Source organism: Rhincodon typus, chromosome 17 (assembly GCF_021869965.1).
Source record: "Rhincodon typus isolate 14 chromosome 17, sRhiTyp1.1, whole genome shotgun sequence".
NCBI lineage: Eukaryota > Metazoa > Chordata > Chondrichthyes > Orectolobiformes > Rhincodontidae > Rhincodon > Rhincodon typus.
Genome location: NC_063348.1, coordinates 17,701,824 through 17,725,880, shown reverse-complemented (window position 1 = coordinate 17,725,880; position 24,057 = coordinate 17,701,824). Strand labels below are relative to the sequence as shown.

Genomic DNA, 24,057 nt, shown 5'->3' with positions numbered 1-24,057 from the left:
CAAGCCGCACCTCCATCTCCTACCGACCAACCTCATCCCGCCCCCTTGACCTGTCCGTCCTCCCTGGACTGACCTATCCCCTTCCTAACTCCCTACCTACACTCACCTTTCCTGGCCCCATCCCCGCCTCTTCGACCTGTTTGTTTCCTCTCCACCTATCCTCTCCTCTATCCATCTTCTATCCGCCTCCCACTCTCTCCCTATTTATTTCAAAACCCCCTTCCCCTCCCCCTTTTCTGATGAAGGGTCTAGGCCCGAAACGTCAGCCTCTCTGCTCCTATGATGCTGCTTGGCCTGCTGTGTTCATCCAGCCCTGCACCTTGTTGTCTCGGATTCTCCAGCATCTGCAGTTCCTACTATCTCAATTCAGGTTGTGATGGCCCCATTATCACTGCCTTAGTTTTGCCAGGACTGGATCTTGCTGCGTCCAAAATCTGATATTGTCAGCTGTGACTGGAAGTGTGTCCAGAAAATGTAAAACTATTATGGTCTTTCCAGTGGCAGTACCACTGGTGGTGAATCTGCTAGCGGGAGGCAGCTCAGTACATCTGTATTTGCTACGTGGCCTCCCGGACGGTGTTCCACCTTGTAATTATATGCACTTAAAATTAGAAACCACCGCTGAATTCGGTCTGAAGCTCTAGGTGGCAGCGCCTTGTCCTCTTTAAGTACACCTAGCAGGGGTTTGTCGTCCATTATTATTACTAATCTACGTCTATAAAGATATTGGTGGAATGTGCTGATTCCAAATATGACTGCCAAACCTTCCTTCTCTGTCTGGGCATATTTACGTTCTAAATTAGCCAAAGTCGTGGATACATACGCTATTGGGTGATCCTATCCATTGGGCCACCTATGAGCTAATAACATTCCAATGCCGTACAGGGAGGTATCACATGTCAAAAGCACATCTAGCTTGGGATGATAGTGTGTCAACACCTTAGAGGATGATAACTGTTTCTTCACTTCCCTGAAAGCTACAGATTGGGCTATGCGACCATTTCCAAGGCTGACCCTTTTTTAAGTCTTGATGCAAAGGTGACAAAACGGAGGCCAAGTTATGTATGAATTTTCCGTAATAGTTCCCCAGCCCAAAGAAAGACCTGGGGTTTAGTACAGACATGGTAGAATGCACCTTTTATTGCCCTCACTTTATCTTCCAGTGGTGTAACCCGGTCCTGTCGACACTGTACCCCAAACAGGTCACTTGGGGTGCCTGGAACAAACATTTTCCCCTTCTAAGGCATACTGCCATCTGAGTGAAACATCTAAGGACTATGTTCAAGTTCTTTCAGTGTTCTTTATTGGTCTTCCCTGTTATTAGCGTGTTATCATAGAATCCCTATGGTGTAGAAGCAGGCCATTTGGCTCATTGAGTCCACACCGCCCCTCTGAAGAGCATCCCACCCAGACCTACCCAACCCTATCCCTGCATTTCCTACCCTAAACACTATGGGCAATTTAGCATAGCCAATCTGCCTAACCTGCGCATCTTTGGACTGTGGGAGGAAACCGGAGGAAACCCATGCAGACACAGGGAGAATGTGCAAACTCCACACAATGACCAGCGATAAACCTTGTAAAATGTTCTCCACTGTCCACTGAAAAATTGCACAGGCTGACAATATCCCAAATGGCAGTCTTGTATTTTGGCACAAACCCTTATGGCTATTAATTGTAGTATACTTCTGGGAATCCTCATCTGACCGCAAATGCAAGTATGCATGGCTCATGTCCAGCATCGTGAAGGCCAGCCCCAATGCCAGCTTTGCATATAAATCCTCTGTGTGAGGGACTGGCCATTTATTCAGCTGTGAAAAGTGATTTATTGTTGGTTCACAATCCCCACAAAGGTGAACTGACCCATCAGGCTTCACAATCAATACGATCAGTGCTGCCCATTCTGCGAACTGACCTGGTTTGATGATTCTGTCATTTTCCGGCCTTCTGATTTCTGCCTCTATTTTTGCCCATAAGGCAAATGGCACTGGGCGGGCCTTGCAGAATCATGGAATTGCTTCCTGGTCAATATGCAAGATGCTCCTTCACTAGTCCCTAGACATTCCTGAAAAACTTCCATGTATTTAATTAAGACTTCACTCAGGCAGCACTTTCTAATGGAAAAATGTTGAGCCAATCTAGGTGAATCTTTCTCAACCAGTTTCACCCCATCAAGCATGGGCTCATGTCTTTTACTACAATCAGTAGTAACTGAACCAGCTGCTTCTCATAAGAGACCAGAACTGAAGCTGTACCTGTACCTGTAATCTGAAAAGAGTCCCTAGTATATGTTCTCAGTCCAGCTGAGGTCTTGCATAAACTTAAGGATTTTCTTAAAGACTGGATCTGCGACAACTGAAACAGCTGCACAAGTATTAACCTTCATGAGAACCAGACATTTATTTTGATTGGTTCTGATTTAGATTTTGCTAAGCAACTTACTCTTCCAAACCAGATACAGGTGGACTTTCCACAGTGTGCACTCTCCAGTATATCGGAGTATGAGTTCTCTTACTCGGTTTAGGTCTAGTGGGACTGTTTTGCTGTCTTGAGTCCTCATACCAGCAGCAACTATTTGGCTTGCTGACCCGGATCCTGAAGAAAATTTTCACTGTTTGGCCTTGTTTTGGCTTGGCTTGGCTTTGTTTTGAGGTTTTGCCATGGGCTGACCTAGAGTCACTCTGTTCAGGATATGTCCTGAGTGAGGCTACACAATTGTCTTCACTCAAGTAGTGTTTCCAAGCTCAGTCAGACTGGCAAGGGTGTCCACTTCCTTCAGAATATGCCGCAACTCATATATTCCACTTGCTGCATTTTCCAATGATAAAGCCAGTTGTACTGCCTGTTTGAAGTCCAGTTTGGCTTCAGCTAGTAGGCACTTTTGCATGGTAACATCCCAAATTTCACTCTCATCACCACTGCTATAACTCTACAGAAGCCACTATCCCATCACCAAGTCACCCTTCATTTATATGTGGAGAATCCTTGGCACTGATTCAGCTACGTCAGAGCCCCAATCAGCCAACTCACATTCAATGCGGTTCACCTGGCTGACCTGATTACAATCACTCACGCATTGTCTGATAATTTACTTTGGGATTCTTGGTTAAAACCTACTTTCTTCTCCTTCAAAGTCCGTTTGACAGGGATTTATACTGCAAAGCTTTTTTTGCACAAAAATATCAACACATAAATGCAAGTTAGGTCTTTATAGCTGTGTTTGACGGCATACGAATGGTATCACTGAAGAAGGCTGAAAACCTTTTTAGATCTTCCTCCCTGTCACAAGTACCGAAATGCGAAGAAGCAGGATCATAAATTAAAAACTTTCACTTTCAAGATTCGTCCTCAACAGGAAGACATGGATTGAGGGAATTGTAGTCCACTTTGTTATCAAAGTCTGCAATACCCATACTGCAACACTTAGTACGCACGCGCGCCAAATGCGGAACCTCAGACGATTGGAGAATGTGCCCAGGGGTTTTAGCTAAAAGGGGCTGTTAAGGATGTGCTGTAATTGTAGACAGTGAAGGTGTAAATGTAAGAAATTGTAACTTTAAGGAGTATTAGTATTATTAGGCAAAGCCGGTCTTATCCCTTTTACGTCTGGAAATTGCGCAGGTCTCTGTCGTTGGTGAAGTTTGTGTAAACATTTCAAGATCGTGGTTGTCGTTTAATTCCGCAAGTATCATTGGTCCAAGTTGCTCTAATGAGCAAGTTGAATATTTTAACAATTCATTTCATACTTTAAAGCTAAATATGCCGCTTTTTGTACCGTTAGGGAAGGGTTCCGAGAGTCTTCTCAACTGATATTGTTTTTATAACAAAACATGTCACTAACGTTTAAACGATGACAACATCGTGGTTGGCTTGCACATGCTAGACATTAATTTATGCTTTACTAATGCGTGTTAACCGCAAAATGTTAATACATTGAATGCGATTCATACCTTTCTTTTGAAAATCCCATGATTGATGCCTAACAACTACTGCACAGGAAATTGTAAAATGTCAATTAGTGATTTGTTTGCAGAATTGCATGTGTTGCCTACAATTAAAATTTCAGGTGTTTACTTTCAGGTTGACAAAAGTGGTGATGCTTCTGACTATGTAGCTTCAGGAGTTAAGAATGATGCAGTTGTTCCACCATCAGAAGTTAACGTTTTAACTCAAAGGCTTTCTGGCTTGTCCTGTTTTGATAGAGTCTTGAATATGTAATTCTCCATGCAGATCTGGGCAGTTGTTTTAATTTTTTTTTTTAACTTTCTTGTTTTTATAAATCACTATTGTTCTTTAGTAACTTGTTCCACACTTTTTTTTTGCTTTCTAAAAGAACTTTGGGAATGTCTCTTGGGGTAAGCTAATTGAAGTATTTTTGCACAATTTCATCAATTTTTTTTTCTAAAAATTTGCCTAAAAGGGCATAGACCAACTAAATAGACTTTATAGAAGTCAACTTCAAATCAGAGTTAGATTTGATGTTATGTTCCTGGCTCGATTTGTGCTGTGGTATGGCCAGGGACCAATAACTTCATTCCTTTATTTAAAGAAGACCAAGTTTTATATTGCACATACTAGTATGACTGAGCCACAAGCTTCCTTTTTTAAAGGAGCAAACAAAGCTCTAATAGAAAGATTGAACAGCAAAGTAACCTACTTTTTTTAAAAAGCTATTTGTATTCTTAAACTCTAGGATTTTTAAAAAGTAAATGGAAAAACCCACAAATTAGTTGAACACTATACAGAAGACATGGAATAGTAAATACTTTCAAACACGTCCCTTGGATACCTCTGCAACTCAACCTTTGCAAACAAGAAAAAATTAGTTGTATTATGGACCATGACACAATTCAAAATTCAGTGTCTTTTTGAGGATTTTTTTTTTAAATTTTGAAGATTTGGTTTCAGAAATCTCCTCAAAAGCCCCTCTGACTTGGCCTGCCTTTGCAACTGCTCAAATTTTGGTTGCTCAGTCTCCTCCCTGAGACTAGATTCCAGAGACTGCACTCCATGTACAAAGGCACCATTTTAGCTCTCTTGCAAACAACAAGATTTACAAACTTGACAGTTCATCTGGTGTTCTGAGCTCTAACAAACAAATACTGCATGTGGGTCTATTTCACTCAATCTCTGCTGTGCTGAATTATCCAGGGCTGCTATTAAACAGATGCCAGGCAGTTCAGACAGAAGCAGTTCATAGCAACACCAGTGCTGCCAAAAGCCACTTGGCTTCAAACTGCAACTAATTTCTCCAAGCAAACACCTGCTATAAAGAAAAGCTTTCCTGAGCACCACACAACTTGATGATCCCATTGTGCTGAGCTGATGAGTTTCACAACTGCATACTTTTAAATGAATTTGGTTCTTTTTTAACACCTCAAAGCAAACCATCTCCCTCTCACATCTCCAGTTATGTAAATCATGTACTGTTTCTATAACTGCCTCTTCTACTCTGATTCAATTAACAAATGTAATTCACATCTGAAAGCAACATGATCCCTAACCTGAAGTCCACTCGACCTCAGTTCCATTTCTGCTTCTCTTTGACTGTTAACTTTTAATTTTTAGGAATAATTTTGTACTAAATCACTTCTGCCATAGATCAGATATTTGCAACAATGTCTAATTGTTTGGTTGGTTTTAGCTGGGTACCATCTTTTTAATAATATTATTGACCCACATCCCAGATTAGAGTTGAAAATTATGATCAAATGTCATTCAACCCATTTTTGAGGCTGTTTCACCATTGACCTATGTTTTAATTCTATTTACCTGCCTTTGGTCCTGTAGCATTTAGTACTCTTACCTAATCTCTGTATTGAGAGATGCATGTTTTTCACTAGACCTCCTCCTAGGAAGATCCTTTAAAGCCCACTCACTGAAACACATCAACTTTTAAAGACCTGTTTTTGGTGCCTCCCAGTAGAAAAGTAAATCAGCAAGGTGCAGCCCTGTGAGTCAAATTCATTTCTGGGCCCAACAAAATCCATACATCAGATTAAACACAGACTAGGAAATCTCTTGCTGAGTGACTGAACACAGTCCCTCAACTGATTGTTTGGGGTTCTTCCATGTGCATATTAATTCTACTATAATCTTTTCCTGTGCTATGTTCTGCATTTGGATATTATGCATCTTTCCTTCTGCCACACCTCCATCTTCCATATCAAAACCTGTTGACTAGGTTTACACCCTCCCCATAGACATTTGGGTCCACCATATACTGGCTATCTTTATCTCAGTAAGTGTTAGTACACTTTCCAAATGGAAGAATCTTGCTATGTTCAACTTGTGTATGGGATTAAATAAATGAAGTCACACTAAGGAAGGCAGCATTTGGATTATTATTGCTCTGTAAAACTGATTTCAAATTTATGTATGCTAATTTCTTGCCCTTCTCCTCCTTCACAAACCCCACTCCCCACTCCCCACTCCCCACTCCCCACTCTTCCTTGAGAGATTACCTTGGCATGAGGCATAATGTTCAATTTTCCACCTTCTCTCAAAATCCTCTTTGTTGTGCAGGACAAAAATGAAGAGCTGCCATGAGTTTTATCTTGTCTACACCTTGTCTCTCCTCTTTGGTCTAACTTGTATAATAATTGTGACTACTTGGAGTAAGGGCTACAGGGGAGGCTTTGCCTGGGATGGCTCAGTGAAGATGTTTAATTGGCATCCTGTCTGCATGGTGACTGGGCTTGTTGTCCTTTATGGAAATGGTAAGCTTTGAATGCCTCTTTGTATTGTGGTGTGTTTGTTTGTTTTTGTTTCAATTGACTTGGTTGATTTTTATATTTGCCCCCAGAGCCACCATTTCCTGTTTAAAATGTAGGTGCTGCACAGCATTAATAACATGCGACAAACAACAACACCACCTTCCAGGTCTGTCTGTCTGTCTGTCTCTCTCTCTCTTTCTCTTCCCGCCCCCTTCAATCTGCCTTGGGAGCCAACAACCCAATGGTCTCAATTTGGACATTACCAGTTTCAAAATCTCCACACTCCCAGCCTCATCCCATGACCAACTCTCCCCCTCATTCCCACCTCCTTGACCTGATGCAACCTTCCTGTCTTCTCTCCTACCTATCTGCTTTCCCCCCCCCCACCTCACTGACCAATCCCCACCACTGCCTATCACTATCCCACCTACCTTCCCCAGCCCCACCCCTCCTCTCTATTTCAGAGATCCCCCATTTCTGGAGAAGGGTCCTGACCCGAAACGTCAGCTTTCCTGCTCCTCTGATGCTGCCTGGCCTGCTGTATTCCTCTAGCTCCACACTGTTATCTGACTCCAGCATCTGCAGTTCTTACTATCTCATTAATGACATTTAGCTATCTTCTCAAACATTACTTTGAGTGAGATTTTTGTTCATAATTTAGCATCTGAAAATTGCTTTATTCTACACCTTCCATGCAACTTAGCTATACTTAGTTAGACTAAATGGCTGCAAGAAAGTTGAAATCAAATGCCGTCAATGAGGCAGCCGATTTTTAAAAAGGCAAACTTTGCCCAGTCACGCTGCAAAATCCTCCTCATAATGCTTGGGTGCTTCTCAACGTTAGGGGAGCTGTCCTATGGACCAGTCAAGTAATATGAAATAATCATGCCTTCCATTTAATGTCTAAAGTTGCTGCATCTTACCAGTGGTGCTGCCTGGTGCAATCAGCAGGGTGCAGCCCTGTGAGTCAAAGTTGATTCTGGATCCAACAAAATCCATACATCAGATTAAATATGGACTAGGAAACCTCTTGCAGAGCAGACCAAACACAGTCCCTCAACTGATGGTTTGGGGCTCTTCCATGTTGAGCACCGCTTGGGAGAAGCACTGAACATAGCAAATGCTTTGAAAGTACTTTGCAATGGGCCTTGAAGACCCTATCCAAAGTCTTTCAGTAGCACCACTGCTAACTGAGCCTCGATCTACATAGCTGCTAGACTGGCCTTTCACCAGATGGTGAAAGAAACGGTGAGGTTTTTACAAATCTACTTGACATCACCCTTACCAATCTACCAGCTGTAGATGCATTTTTCCATGGTAGCAATAACCAGAGTGACCATATGGGTTAATCAAAGTTGGATTATGTGGTTTGTGAGCATTTATACTGTTTTTTTAAATCAAGGAACAGTAAAAGTACAAATCTTCTGTTAAGACTTGGTCTTGCATTCTTTTACTATACCCTCTGCATTAAACGTCAATATTAGGATGGTACTTGTGTCTTTTGCTGTGAAAACTGAGGCAAAATAATCATTTTCATGTCTCTGCCACTGACCTAACAATTACTCCCAGTCTTGCCCTTCAAGGGCTACTTTGTAGTTGTAGCTACTGTGTTCCCTTTTTTAATATAGTTATAAAAGCTTTTGCTATCTACTTTTATATTTTGTGCTAGTGTTTCTCTTAAAAAGAGCAAAGGTAACTTAAAATGTTTCCCATTTTTAAAATTTCTAGCCTGCCACTGACCTTGGTAATATGAGATGCCATAGTTTGTCTTTTTACATTACCTTTTTTCTTGCTTAGCCGTAGATGCTCTCCAATGCCTTCCACCCACTGCCCCAAATCAATCTTTATCTCTGGAATATATTTTAGTTGGAGGGAATTGAATATCTCCTGAAATGTCTGCCATTGTTCACTGACTCTCCTGTCTTTCAGTCTTCCTGCTAAATCTGTTCCCATGTCTATGTAAATACACTCTTTTTGTTTTACTTCAGAACACTAATGGGAGGCTCCAATTTCTTGCTCTCCAGACAGAATTTCAAATTCAAACATGCTTTGATCACCTTTCCCATGAGAATCCTTTACTCGGAGATGATTCATTTAATCCCTCTTCATTACACAATACCAAATCCAGAACAGGCTGCTCCTGGGTTGGTTCCACAATGTATTGCTCCAAGAAACAATCTAATACATTCAATGAACTCTCCCTCAAGACCACCCTTGTCCATTTGATTAACAGAACCTATATGCTTATTTAAAGCGCCCAGGATTATTGCCATTCTTCAGCCCTATTTCCCAGTTTGTGTATAAACAGTCCTGGTTTACACAGACAGTAAACAACTACTCCAAGCTAGTGAAATATGGGTTTCAGGATGTCTGTGTACCCATGTTTTCTGGAACTTAAAATCCCATGTACTGTTTTCCAGAGTGAAGCTTCTCTGTCACAACATTTTTGAAGAAATTAAGACAATTCACAAACCCACGTTATGGGATTGTTGCAAGATGCTAGAAGCCACAATCCTAAAGCAGGATGGGTTTTGAGTGATAGTTGTTGTACAAGTGATCTGTTTCAGATTAGAGACAACTGGTAAAATTACCAATAGACAGAATTTATCATACAAAAACACAAATGTACTCCAGAGTTTTCAAAGTTGTTGTGGCTTTTGCTAAGCTATTAGTGTCAATATAATACTGAGATGCATGGAGTTGAACCTTGAGTGTTTTGTCCACCCAGACACCTTCAGGTTGAGCTGTTTAAAGGGTATAAGAGGGATAGTGCAGGTTCATCTACCAACTGCACATATAGTTCAAGTTTTCTGCTGCATTCACCAACTCTTCAGTAGTAAATTGCAAGCTGGTGATCTCAAGAGGAAACCCCAGCCTGTATTTTGCCACTTGGGTGAAGTTTGAATTTACAAATAGATTTCCTGATGGATTCCGCATTGTGTAAATCTATGTATATTACCTCTTTCTTGTTTGTTACAGCTATTCTGGTATACAGATTTCCTTTCACCTGGTCCAGCAGCAAGTTCATCCTAAAATTAGTTCATGCTACATTGAACCTTGGTGCATTGTCTCTAGCCATTATTGGATTAGTGGCAGCATTTGGGTTCCACAATAAGATGCACATCCCCAACTTGTATTCTATACACAGCTGGGTAGGATTTGCAGCTATCCTTCTTTTTGGCTTTCAGGTAAGAAGTGTCTCTTTTTTAAACTAATAACTTGAGACTCTTTTTCATAAAAATATGACCACTCATTGGCAAAAGGAAAAAAAGTACAAGTCTTCCACTCCTAAAGTCATATGGTGTGGTAGTACAGGTGCATGGCAATTGGCTGTGTAGACCAGAGTATCATTACTTTTTCAATCATGTAGAAATACATATTTCAAACAGCCTTATATGTGGACCATTCCAAAGGTGAAGGGTTATTTTGCTGAGTTATGAGTTTTACAGAAATAATTTCTAATTGTTACTAATTCTGAACCTTGAAGGCAGTGTTCCCAAAATTTTTGGGGCTTCCTATTGAGAATTGTCTCTTCCCTATTCAGTTGGGATATCTGGAGAAAGGGGGTGATATTGAACTTGTACAAGATATTTGTTAGACCTTAGCTAGACTATTATGTATAGCTGTGGTCCACACATTATTGGAAAGATGTGAATGCATTGGAGAGAGACTTGGAACCATTCCTTTTAGGAATGAGAAGCATCAGTTGTGAGGATGGATTGAAGAAGTTGGGACTGCACTCTTTGGAGAGAAGAAGGCTGACATGACATTGACAAAGGGTTTCAAAGTCATGAGCAGGTTGGCAAGAGTAGGTGAGAGAGAGAAACTCTTCCCACTTATCCAATCCATATCCTCTTGTTCATTAAGTAATGATCAAATGTCATGAGTTGATGTGGGGGAAACATTGCCACACAATGACTAGTTATGGTATGGATTTCAGTGTGTGGAAGTGACAGGTTCAGAAGGTCATTGGATGATTATTTGTACCTAAAGGCGTGTAGGTACGTGGGGAATAGGCAGGAAATTATACCTTCACAGTTGTATTAACTATTACCAGTAGGCAGAATGACCTCCTTCACTAACAAATCTGATTCTCTCCTAATGTCAGCCATGCATCTTTTTTGATTGGAATTAACCTCTTTCTTTGTTTATTCTCATTCAGTTAGGCTGTTATTGCCACTCTGGAGACCAAACTATTTGTTCCTGTTTTCTGTCTCTCTATTCAGTTTTTCTTTAATATAATATGGCCACATAGTTATTGTAATCAACCTGGTCAGACACACATGACAGCTCTGGAACAGACAAAAATTGAAACCAGACTTAATGCTGCCACTGTGGCCCGCCTTGCACTCTCTCTTTGGAATTAATTGACTACTAGTCCTCCAAAGGCTCCCCTTCTTGGGATATAATGGAGATAACCTAAACAATTACAAAGGGAGAATTAATAATTGCATGTGACAGTTGGCATGGAGTGATAAAACATGGTATGATCAAAGATCCAGAAAGTAATGAGATACAGATCCAAAAGATGGAGTCTACTGAAATAAGTATAGGTAGACCACAAAATATTAGTAGAAATGCTAGCAAATCCACAAGTGACTACTGAGAATTTAATGTGGGCATGTGGAATTTGGAAGTTGGGTTGCTGTTTGTGAAGGATTTGTGCAGTGTTGCCTGACTAGTTCTAGTTTCCATCATCCTTCCTTTTTTATAAAGGACATAAGCACCAGAATATGATCCTGACAGACTGTTATGAACAGCTTCTTTCCTGCTGTTGTTTTGAATAGACCTGTTTAATTTTGATCCCTCTGCACCCTCAGCAGCTGAAACATTGGATCGTGCATTCTGACCTGATACCCTGATGCACTTTTATAGTATGATCTGCCCATAAAGCATGCATGACAACACTTTTCACTGTACCTGAGTACACATACCAGTAAACACAAAGAATTGTGATTTTCCTTCTCCAGAAAGAAACCTTCAATATTTGAGTTATCTGGATAGATATGGAGAAAACACTTTTTTTTTAAAACTTGTGGATCAAGCTTAACTTTTAGCTGTGTAATAAGAATCATCACAGAATCATAGAATCCCTACAGTGTGGAAACAGGCCCTTCAGCCCAACAAGTCCACACCGACCCTTGGAGCATCCCACCCAGGCCCATTCTCCCTATAACCCACCTACTCTATACATCCCTGAACACTACAGGCAATTTAGCATGGCCAATCCACCTAGTCTGCACGTTTTTAGACTGTGGGAGGAAACCGGAGCACCCGGAGGAAACACATGCAGACACGGGGAATGTGCAAACTCTATACATAGTCGCCTGAGGTTGGAATCAAAACCAACAAAAAGTTCAAGATTGTATAAAAGTACACAATTCCCCAGCTTACTGTCTTTTCCAGACCAGTTTGATGAAACAAAGTGACTATTTGTCTATTACAAAAGTATCCTATCCACAGGTAAACAATTTTTGACCAAAAGACATACGTCAAAGATTCGAAACTCTAACACTTTTTTTCTCTTGTTAAAACTCCTACACCCTACTACAGACAGACAAAACAAAGTATGGGTGGATGGAAAAACTGGGCAGGCTTTTCCCTGTCGAAAATAAAAACAAATAGCTGGAGAAATGGAGCAGACCTGTCTGCATCTGTGGAGAGGAAGCAGAGTTCATGTTTCAAGTCCAGTGATCCTCCAGTCTTCAATAAGGGTTGTGGGACTTGAAATGTTGACTCCAATTTTCTGCTTTCTCTTCACCGATGCTGCCAGATCTAGAGTTTCTCCAACAATTTGTGTTTTTATTTTGTTCCCAATATCCAGCATCTGCAGAGATAGTAGGAACTGCCGATGCTGGAGAATCTGAGATAACCAGGTGTAGAGCTGGATGAACACAGCAGGCCAAGCAGCATCAGAGGAGCAGGAAGGCTGACATTTCAGACCTGGACCCTTCAGAAATGGGGGAGGGGAAGGGGGTTCTGAAATAAATAGAGAGGGGGAGTCAGATAGAAGATGGATAGAGGAGAGGATAGGTGGAGAGGAAACAGATGGGTCAAAGAGGCGGGGATGGAGCCAGTAAAGGTGAGTGTAGGTGGGGAGTTAGGGACGGGATAGGTCGGTCCAGGGAGGACTGACAGGTCAAGGGGGTGGGATGAGGTTAGTAGGTAGGAAATGTGGGTGGGGCTTGAGGTGGGAGAGGGGATAGGTCGGAGGAAGGACAGGTTAGGGAGGCGGGGACAAGCTGGGCTGGTTTTGGGATGCAGTAGGGGAGGGGAGATTTTGAAGCTTGTCAAGTCCACATTGATGCCATTGGGCTGCAGGGTTCCCAAGTGGAATGAGGTGCTGTTCCTGCAACCTTCAGGTGGCATCGTTGTGGCACTGCAGGAGGCCCAGGATGGACATGTTGTCTAAGGAATGGGAGGGGGAGTTGAAATGGTTCGCGACTGGGAGGTGCAGTTGTTTAGTGCGAACCAAGCATAGGTGTTCTGCAAAGCGGTCCCCAAGCCTCCGCTTGGTTTCCCCAATGTAGAGGAGGCCACAACGGGAACAGCGGATACAGTATACCACATAGCAGATGTGCAGGTGAACATCTGCTTGATATGGAAAGTCTTCTTTGGGCCTGGGATGCGGGTGAGGGGGGGGAGGTGTAGGGGCAGTTGTAGCACTTCCTGCGGTTGCAGGGAAAAGTGCCGGGTGTGGTGGGGCTGGAGGGGAGCCCTGGAGAGAGTGGTCCCTCCAGAAAGCAGATAAGGGTGGGGAGGGAAAAATGTCTTTGGTGGTGGGGTCGGATTGCGGATGGCAGAAGTGTCGGAGGATGATGTGTTGGATCCGGAGGTTGGTGGGGTGGTACGTGAGGACGAGGGGGATTCTGTTTTGGTTGTTATTGCAGGGAGTGGGTGTGAGGGATGAGCTCGATTCGCACTAAACACCTCTCAGTCGCGAACCATTTCAACTCCCCCTCCCATTCCTTAGACGACATGTCCATCCTGGGCCTCCTGCAGTGCCACAACGATGCCACCCGAAGGTTGCAGGAAAAGCACCTCATATTCTGCTTGGGAACCCTGCAGCCCAATGGTATCAATGTGGACTTCATAAGCTTCAAAATCCCCCCTCCCCCTACCGCATCCCAAAACCAGCCCAGCTTGTGGTCTCCCACCTATCCCCCGCTTCCACCTCAAGCCCCACCCCCATCTCCTACCTACGAGCCTCATCCCGCCCCCTTGACCTGTCCGTCCTCCCTGGACCGACCTATCCCCTCCCTAACTCCCCACCTACACTCACCTTTACTGGCTCCATCCCTGCCTCTTTGACCTATCTTCTCCTCTATCCATCTTCTATCTGCCTCCCCCTTTCTCCCTATTTATTTCAGAACCCTCTTCCCGTCCCCCATTTCTGAAGAAGGGTCTAGGCCCGAAACGTCAGCTTTCCTGCTGTGTTCATCCTGCTCTACACCTTGTTATCCAGCATCTGCAGTTCTTACTTGGTCTAAAGACTCCCGATTTTTTTTAAAAGGTCAGGCAAAGCCACGGTCTAAGATAACTGACAGGGAAATAAACTGGCTTTCTTTAAATTTTTTTTCTTTAAACTGTAAAGGACAGCACCTTCCTTTAGGTCTGCCTTCTGACAAAACACTCATGCCCACAAGCTGTTCAGCTGCTAAAAGGCAATCATATAGCTGTTTTGTAAGCAAAACACCTTTTATCACTGACAACTGGTCACCATTCTCCCCATCAATCAGCTACTGTTGTTGCCAGCTAAATCTCTGTACAGAGCCTCTGGCTCCAGCCTGTTTGCAGTCCTTTTCCACATCTCCTCTCTACTACGACAACCACACACCCCCACCCACCCTGGTCCCTTTGAACAAGCATCAATGTAAACAGCACTTGAGTGTGAAGTAATTTGCTTTTTTTTAATAAAAAGTGCAGCGATCTTTTTCGCAATCCTAGATTTCTTTTCCCTGCAACCGCAGGAAGTGCTACACCTGCCCCTACACCTCCCCCCTCACCCCCATCCCAGGCCCCAAGAAGACTTTCCACATCAATCAGATGTTCACCTGCACATCTGCTAATGTGGTATACAGTATCCACTGTTCTCGTTGTGGCCTACTGTACATCGGGGAAACCAAGCGGAGGCTTGGGGACCGCTTTGCGGAACACCTACGCTTGGTTCGCACTAAACAACTGCACCTCCAGTTGCGAACCATTTCAACTCCCCCCTCCCGTTCCTCAGACGACATGTCCATCCTGGGCCTCCTGCAGTGCCACGCCGATGCTACCCGAAGGTTGCAGGAACAGCAACTCAATCCACTTGGGAACCCTGCAGCCCAATGGTATCAATGTGGACTTCACAAGCTTCAAAATCTCCCCTCCCCCTACTGCATCCCAAAACCAGCCCAGCTCGTCCCTGCCTCCCTAACCTGTCCCTCCTCCCACCTCAAGCCCCACCCCCATCTCCTACCTACTAACCTCATCCTGCCCCCTTGACCTGTCCGTCCTCCCTGGACTGACCTATCTCCTCCTACCTCCCCACCTACATTCCCCTTTACTGGCTCCAACCCCGCCTCTTTGACCTGTCTGTCTCCTCTCCACCTATCTTCTCCTCTATCCATCTTCTATCTGCCTCCCCGCCCCCCCTGCCGACTATATTTCAGAATCCCCTTCCCCTCCCCCATTTCTGAAGAAGGGTCTAGGCCTGAAACGTCAGCCTTCCTGCTCCTTTGATGCTGCTTGGCCTGCTGTGTTCATCCAGCTCTACACCTTGTTATCTCGTAATACAGAAAATAAAACAGTTTGAATGTTCCCGGTAAATTCCTAGTGGATATGTATGAATGCAGCGTAGCGTACAATTATCTGTTGCTATATGTATTATAATCACAACAGTTTGAATCTTCTCTCATCTTGCCATGTCTCTTGGCTTCTCTACTCTTTAAGCTACTACCCTTTTATCTATCTACACTTGCAAGATGCAATTGCAGATAGCCTGGATTCTCATAAACCCCATCTGCCTGGGAGGGGTGGTGGTTGAGGAGGTGGTGACTTCAGATAGCCTTAGGATCATAATCAAACTTTGTGACCTAATGGACAATTTTACAGTTGTAATTATTTCTGAAAACCAACTGGACCTCCTTTTCACTTTTGGATATTTTGCTTCTTAGTACATGTTTTAGTCTCTGACCATGAACATTGGCCATGATGAAGCTTCTTATGGAACAAGTGTCCTGCCACTGTCTTGGCGACTTGCTCAAGGCCCACATGAATAACCAGCACAGCTAAGTGAAGAATCAGATAAGGTGTGGAGCTGGATGAACACAGCAGGCCAGGCAGTATCAGAGGAGCAGGAAAGCTGATGTTTCGGGTCGGGATCCTTCTTCAGAAATGGGGGAGGGAGAGGCGGTGATAGAAGGTGGATAGTCGAGCAGATCAGTTGAGAGAAGACGGGGATGAAGCTAGTAAAGGTGAGTGTACATAGGGAGTTGGAATGCGGGTTGGTCAGTAAGGAGAAAGGACCCCTCCCTCAATAACCAACCCCCATCCCAACTCCCCACTACACTCTCCTTTTGAGCTTCAGCCCCGCCTCCTTCACCTATCAGTCTTCTCTCCACCTATCTGCTCCACTGTCTACCTTATATCACTGCCTCCCCCTCTCTCTCTATTTACTTCAGAACCCTCTTCCCCTCCCCCATTTCTGAAGGAGCGTCCTGACCTGAAATGTCAGCTTTCCTGCTCCTCTGCCTGGCCTGCTGTGTTCATCCAGCTCCACACCTTGTTATCTCAGATTTCAGCATCAGCAGTTCCTACTATCTCTAAGTGAAGAATCACCCGAGTTGATCTCTTCCAGAGAAGATGGCACGGTTTTGGAGGTGGAGAACTTTTGGCTGTCTTCAAGTTTTGAAAATGATTTCAGTAAATGACCCAAGAACAGCAAAGGAATCAGTTTAGATAAGTGTAAAAATTTAAGTTGTTTCATGTAGTGCTTTTTTGACTGGAGTGAGATGAGCAGACAGGGTGGATTTCTGTTGCTCTTATAGAAAAGTTGCCTAAAGTTGGAGTGCAAGTTTCAAATTGAACCTGATCACAAATCTCGACTAATGTTCTTCTTCATGCTTGTTTTGAAGTACCTTTTTCAAGTGAGGTTTCATTGCAAGATTTTGTTGGCATTTGCAGAACAGTGTCTTGTCTAGCCAGCATGATTCTTCAACTGCATTACCTAATGAAGTTCATTGTGACCTTCTCAACTCTTTGCGAAAGGCTGGTCAAACACATGTATGTTGATTGTTCCTGCTAATTTTAATTTTGTGGCATTCTAATTTGTTCTTCTTTGATCTACAGTGGTTGCTGGGATTCCTGGCCTTTTTACTCCCCTGCACACCCCTCTGGCTTCGAGCTGCTTACAAAGATCTGCATGTCTTCTTTGGACTTGGTATCTTAGTAATGGCCATTGCTGCTTCTGTGTCAGGAATTAATGAAAAGTTGATATTTGTGCTGTAAGTTTATAAGGCTTGAAAGAACAGAAGTCCTCTCCTGGTTTTTGAAGCCATTGTTTAATCATGGTTATAAGAACCTTTTTTTCTTCTTCTTGATTTACGGTAATCTTCTGGAAACTGACATTTTTCAGGATCTGAAGAGATGCTAAAAATGAGTATCTAAAGTACATTAATTTAGGACTACCCAGAAGATTGGGGTGAATTCATCCAAGCTTCCAAATTTTGATCACTGCTCAATAACCACTGTCAGAAGTACCTGTTTTTTAAACTGGGTTTTGGCTTTGATATCCTGCAGAGTCAAAGCTTAACATTTCTAAGCAGACTTTGCATTTAGATGGCTACTGCTAGACAGCTCAAATGCAAATTTAAGGTTGCCTGAGGAAAAGAGTGGTAGCTTTTTGGAAAAAATAACTGAGTTCCAACCAACAAGAATAAGTGAGGTAGGTGGAATGTGAGGGAATATAAATTTATACCTCTCTGACATATCTTTTCCCAAAATAAATATAAGCTTAGTCTTTGGATATGGTTGGAATTTACTTGCCTTGTTACTGGCTGTTATAACACCAGCTGCCTTGATTGTAAGCCTTTCTGTACTTTCTTTTAAGGGACTTTTTTTTTTTTTTTTGAAAAACAGATCTCCTTCTGACCAAATTTAAGATCACCTATCCGAATCTCTGGCTTTATGCTCAAATTATAAAGCACTCCTTAGTACATTTTTAAGGCACAAAAATTTGAATGTATGCTATTGACATGGCTCTAGCAGAAACACTCAAGTCTGCAAAAGTTTGATGGAGCCTAACAAAGCATTTAGTCTAACTGAAGCTGATGGTGAACAGTGTGCAGTCTTTGATGAGCCACAAACTGGCATATCCAATTCTTCAAACTCCTATCATTTCAATCTCTTGTTTATTCACTTCCCTGCTCTGAATTATGGGTTGAGGACCAATTCCTTTGTGGTAGGGGAGAACTTTTGATCTGCTGTTAAACTGTGTTCAAATGCATACTTTTTACACTGAAATTAGTATGTATATAATGCTGTTACAGAGATAGTAGGAACTGCCGATGCTGGAGAGTCTGAGATAACCAGGCGTCGAGCTGGATGAACACAGCAGGCCGAGCAGGAAAGCTGACATTTCAGGCCTAGACCCTCCTTCAGATATGAGGGAGGGGAAGGGTGTTCTGAAATAAATAGGGAGAGACGGGGAGGCGGATAGAAGATGGATAAAGGAGAAGATAGGTGGAGAGGAGACAGACAGGTCAAAGAGGGAGGGGTGGAGCCAGTAAAGGTGTGTTTAGGGAGGGGATAGGTCGCACCAGGGAGGACGGACAGGTCAAGGAGGCGAGATGAGGCTAGTAGGGAGGAGATGGGGGTGGGGCTTGAGGTGGGAGGATAGGTTAGGGAGGCAGATACGAGCTGGGCTGGTTTTGAGATGCGGTTGGGGGAGGGGAGATTTTGAAGCTTGTGAAGTCCACATTGATACCATTGGGCTGCAGGGTTCCCAAGTGGAATATGAGGTGCTGTTCCTGCAACCTTCGGGTGGCATCGTTGTGGCATTGCAGGAGGCCCAGGATGTTGTTTAGTGCAAACTGATCATAGGTGTTCCACAAAGCGGTCCTCAAACCTCCATTTGGTTTCCCCAAAGTAGAGAAGGCTACAACGGGAACAGTGGATATAGTATACCACATTAGCAGATGTGCAGGTGAACATCTGTTTGTGGAAGGTCTTCTTTGGGCCTGGGATGGGGGTGAGGGGGAAGGTGAAGGTTGCAGGAACAGCATCTCATATTCCGCTTGGGAACGCTGCAGCCCAATGGTATCAATGTGGACTTCACAAGCTTCAAAATCTCCCCTGACCTCATCCCAAAACCAGCCCAGCACATACCTGCCTCCCTAACCTGTCCTCCCACCTAGCCACTCCTCCCACCTCAAGCCCCACCCCATCTCCTCCCTACTAGCCTCATCCCGCCTCCTTGACCTGTCTGTCCTCCCTGGACTGACCTATCCCCTCCCTAACTCCCCTTTCCTGGCTCCACCCCTGCCTCTTTGACCTGTCTGTCTCCTCTCCACCTATCTTATCCATCTTCTATCCGCCTTCCCCTCTCTCCCTATTTATTTCAGAATCCCCTTCCCCTCCCCCATTTCTGAAGAAGGGTCTAGGCCCAAAATGTCAGCTTTCCTGCTCCTCTGCTGCTTGGCCTGCTGTGTTCATCCAACTCTACACCTTTGTCATCTGTGTATAATGCTACTGTTTTCCCTTTAGCAATGTTCCAAACTCAACTGGTCCCTACAAGAATCTTCCACCTGAGGCATGTCTGGCCAATGTTTTGGGAATGATGCTGTTGTGTTTCTCACTTACAATAGCCTGGATGCTCCTTAAGCACAAATGGCAGCGTCCAAATGCATGTGAAACTGTAATCAGCGATGCAACAGAGGTATGTCGTGTAAACACATTCTGTGTATTTCAGTCATGGTTTTTGCCACATTTTGTTTTGCAGTGACTGTTTGTCATACTCTAAGTGGTGACAAGAAGAAATATTTGAATTCAGCAATGTTCCTATATCCTAATCTAACTTCCTTTTTAAGGGTGTGAAATTTTTTAAACAGAATTACATCGCAAGCAAAAATACTTTTTTCAGATAAATCTGTGTAATACAGCTGACCCTTGGATTTTCTTTGCATTTTGAGGAAATTTCACTTCTGTACCCACCCCCTCCCATCTTTTTGACCCCACCAGTTTTCAGTGCTGCTAAATTTGTAGCTGCGTTAGTTTTTCTTTCTTGAAGTTCACACAAAATCTCAGATCCAAATGTCGGGGGGGGTGGGGGGGGGAATGATTTTGCATCAGTACGTTTTAAGCCAAAAACTTACTTCAATATTTAAATCTGGTAGATTCTTATTTGGCCAACTTTTCTTGATAACTAACAAATATCTACCTGATGTGTTTTGTGGGGAACATTCCCTATACCATCCTGCAGTACTCTTGACCAGAAGGTGCCAAGTCTGATCAATTTTTGCTTTGTTTTCAATCAGCAATTTCCATCAAATGGTAGGTTTTCATGTATTGGCTGAAGCAATGATTGTATTGGATGAAGACATCAGCCAGTATTCATAATGGTCTTGAGTGACTAATCAGGTCAATTTCAAAGTCTGCCACCTTCTGTGGAACAATATTCCAGTACAAGCTGGCATCCAAAACACAGATGCCAGGTAAATTCTTTTTTGTTCTGACTTGAATAATTTCTGGCTATTCTTGATGTTGAGGATAGTTTCTACAGTGTACTATGAAAGCAAAATCATTGCAGATGCTGGAGATCTTAAATTTCTGGAGAAATACAGCAAGTCTGGCAGTAACTAGTGAGAAACTGACTTTGTTTCAAATTCAATAGGACTTAGTTTTGTCATTGTATGTTTTGCCTTTGGAATAGATCGATCAGCATTATACTGAATGTGAAACATCAATTCTGACAGCCAGATTTGTTGCGTTTCTCCAGTCTCTAATAAGCAATTTTTGCTTTTGCTTTAATGTTAGGATATTTATTTGGGTTTAGGAAGATTAAGAACAAATTTTGATTTTTGGGTTGAACACTGTCTTATGTTCACATTTATTACTTCCCTTGCAGCAGCCAAGTTAATAAATCACCACCTTGTTATCTACAATAACTACTGTATGTCAGTTGGCAAATGCATCTCTACATAGCTATCAAATGCTTCCTAACTGATTTTTCTTCCTTTTTTTAAAGCCACTTCTGACTGAAAACTAAATGATGAATAGCTGAAGCTTTTTGGATGCAGTTGAAGCCAGCTGAGATCTGTATAGTGTTACTATTCTGTATGGAATTAGTGACTCATCAACAATGGTCTTATCCCTACATCAATGAGTTCTTCAAGTAACCTTCGCATTATTTTGTCAAGTCTAAAAGCAGACAGGATCTAAACTGAATTATGAATTTTTTTTTAAAAAAGGTAGAATGGACCTCCTTTTGTATCTGCTTTACACTTGTTAGATTTCAGCCAGTCTGTTCACAGGATGGACTGCATAAGTAACCAACTTTAATTAAACATTGTCGCACTTTACATTAGAAGCCAGCAACTCCACTAGCATGATTAGTGCAATTAGGAAACTTCAACCCATTTTGAACATTTTGGGGGAAGAGGGAGAAAGAGTTCTAACTTAAAATTTGACTAGTCATCATTTGAAGCAGATTTCTATATGGCTTTCCAAATAAAGAGAATGTGTTTTTGTTTTATTTTCTGGAATATTGACATGCACTTGCTTCAGAGTAATTCCTCTTTGTTAAGGAAAGAGGAACTCATTGATTGAGTAGGATGTAACTGGGCGAAAAGAAATGCACCTTGTCACATGCTAGGACTTAGATTGTAAGCCTCAGCTTTTAAATTCAGCACCACAATGCTGATGATTACTTTACTTGCATTTTGAGACTAAGCTTGAATCCAGCCTAGATTGTTGGAAGCTTCTCCATGATGCCAAAATTTCAAAATCAAGAGCCATAAACAATCTAATGCCCAAAGCTTGGATATGACTACAGTCTGAAAAAGTTTGCACAAGATTGGCACTTGAGAGATAATATTACTGATTTCTGCCAGCAGTTTAATTTTTATTTTTACTCACTGCAGCTGCAAAAGCTTTATTATATATGTGCACTTGACAAGATTTTTTTTCTGTCAACAACTTATTAACTTTAAAACATCCTGTTCCTGGAATGCATGACTTTTGTGAGAAGGAAGAAAATGAACTAAATTAACTCTTATATTTTTTTAAAATAATCACTAAAGCTGGAGTTAAATACACTTAAGAATTCTTGATGTCTTTGTCTTTGTCATTCATATATACTGTTGACCTTCAATAAATGTAGATTTGGTTGAATTTTTTGCCTGTCTTGTGTAATTTTTAAAGGCACGAGGACACTACATTTCAGTTGCTAAACTGTAGCATCAAATATTCAGCATTTCACATTGTAATTTTTTTTCTTTCTGGGAAAGAGTCTATAAATACTCTTAAATTGAAACTGCAAGGACTAATTTCACATCATGGGAAAGAACAGCAAAGAAAATCTGTTTTGCATACTGCCTTTTCAGGAGTGCAGGACTTTTAAAAGTGTTTCTCAGCTGATTCAACTACTGACTGCACATTAAATGTGCACACAATCCAGTCCAACAATAACACTGAAGTCTAACTTTTAAATATCATATGGGTTACAGGATAACTACTGACAGACAGCACAAGAAAACCTCCTGGTTTAAAAAATACAGCTAGGCTGTCTTTTATAGATATGACTTTTGCCTTCTGTAAGAGTGCACCTCCTAACAGTTCAGAATTGAGAAAAATGCTTGTCACCAGAAGGGACAAAGCTCAACTCATTCTCTGCTTCTACAGAGATTAATCAACGATGCTGTCTTTGGATTTAAAATGGTAACACTTTTTTCTCTAACAAAAATTTACCCATTGTAGAATCTGGGGTGGGGGAGGAAAGGCTGGAACATGAAATCTGTTTATGGTATGTAACCTTGGATAACCGGATCAGTTCAAATAGTGGTAAGCCTGAAGTACATGGCGCTCGCGCTCCCTCTCTCTCTCTTCTCTCCCTCCTCCCCCCCCCCCCCCCCCCACCCCCCACACCCCCCACACCACTGAAGTTGTGTAAACTGATGGCAACAGCCTTGATACTTTGCTAAGTAATTATACCCTCGCAGGATATTAGTAACATTTTGCTGTCCATGGCCTAAACTTTCATATAGCAGCTGTCCAGCAATGGCATGGACATCAACTTTAATTGAAGAGTAGTTGCATAACTTTCCTCAAGCTGAAATGGAGTGTTTTGCTTTTTTTTTAATTTTGTAGATTTTTTTTAAAAAAAGAATCATTTTTTTTATTGGTTAAAGCTTCTCTTGGGTTTACTGCATTTAAAGTTCCTTCCTGTTACTGCATACACACTTATCAAGTTTTTGAACTACTTTTGATAAACCTCATCCTCATTGCTGACCTGACTATGCATAAACTCCATCTAATCTTCAAACTATGAACTTAAGTGAGGCACTTGTTGCGCCCATAGGATGTGGACAAGTTTATAAGCTCTAGTATCTTTCTTTGAAGTCTAACTTTTCATGCTCTTTGGCAATTTGTTAATATCACATCACTGTTCATGTTTTTGAGTTCAGAGTGCAATATAACTCTAACAAAGGAAGACAAAGAATTGGAGGGGGTGGGGGAAAATTGGATTGGACACAAGAGGCAACTGTATATGCAATGAAGTGGATGACTTGATTTGTTCCTTTGCTAAATATGAAATACAGATTCTGGACCAAATGAGTTATAGGTTATGTGAAACTTTTGAGTACAAACATACCAGCATAAAATTAAAGATTTTAAATTGAAACCCTGCAATCCATAATAATTTTAAAGTATGCGCAATGATTATGCTATAAGTCTGAAATGTAGGATTTCAGCTTTGAGTCACACAGCATTTAGAACCAATTACTGAAATGGGAGGAGGTTTCCTAATCCCTACCCTCCTTCCCCGCCCCCCACCAAACTGACTTCATCGATTGTTTCAACTTCACCAGATATGTCTCTCTTAAATCTCTAATATTAAATATTTCTTAGCTCTTCTGTATGCCTTTTGGTTTGGGTATTTTTTTTTTTAAAAAACACTAAAATTAAGATAATCCCTAGTTATCTTCAATATCATGACTTAAAGCAAATGAATCCAAGATTGTCAGAATTTAACGGTTTAATATATACACTGATAAAAATAATGTTTTCATTGTCACAGATGTGCAACTGCATCAACAGTACAAGCTGTATTTCAGGCCCAACCTGGATCTTTGACATCTGCCAA

General features: G+C 42.1%; 1 protein-coding gene across 2 annotated transcripts; it reads left to right on the top strand.

Moving 5' to 3' along the window:
- Positions 1-3,411: 3,411 nt before the first annotated feature.
- On the top strand, positions 3,412-22,085 carry LOC109936419 (lysosomal membrane ascorbate-dependent ferrireductase CYB561A3-like). 2 transcript variants are annotated; one of them, XM_048606930.1, is made up of 6 exons: positions 3,412-3,540; positions 6,526-6,719; positions 9,696-9,904; positions 17,046-17,200; positions 19,461-19,632; positions 20,941-22,085. In XM_048606930.1, coding segments are annotated over exons 1-6 (753 nt in total). In that variant the 5' UTR covers positions 3,412-3,538; the 3' UTR covers positions 20,962-22,085. The 2 variants fall into 2 exon arrangements, with proteins under 2 accessions (XP_048462887.1, XP_048462888.1); XM_048606931.1 differs by having other exon boundaries at positions 3,427-3,621.
- The last annotated feature ends 1,972 nt before the right edge of the window (positions 22,086-24,057 follow it).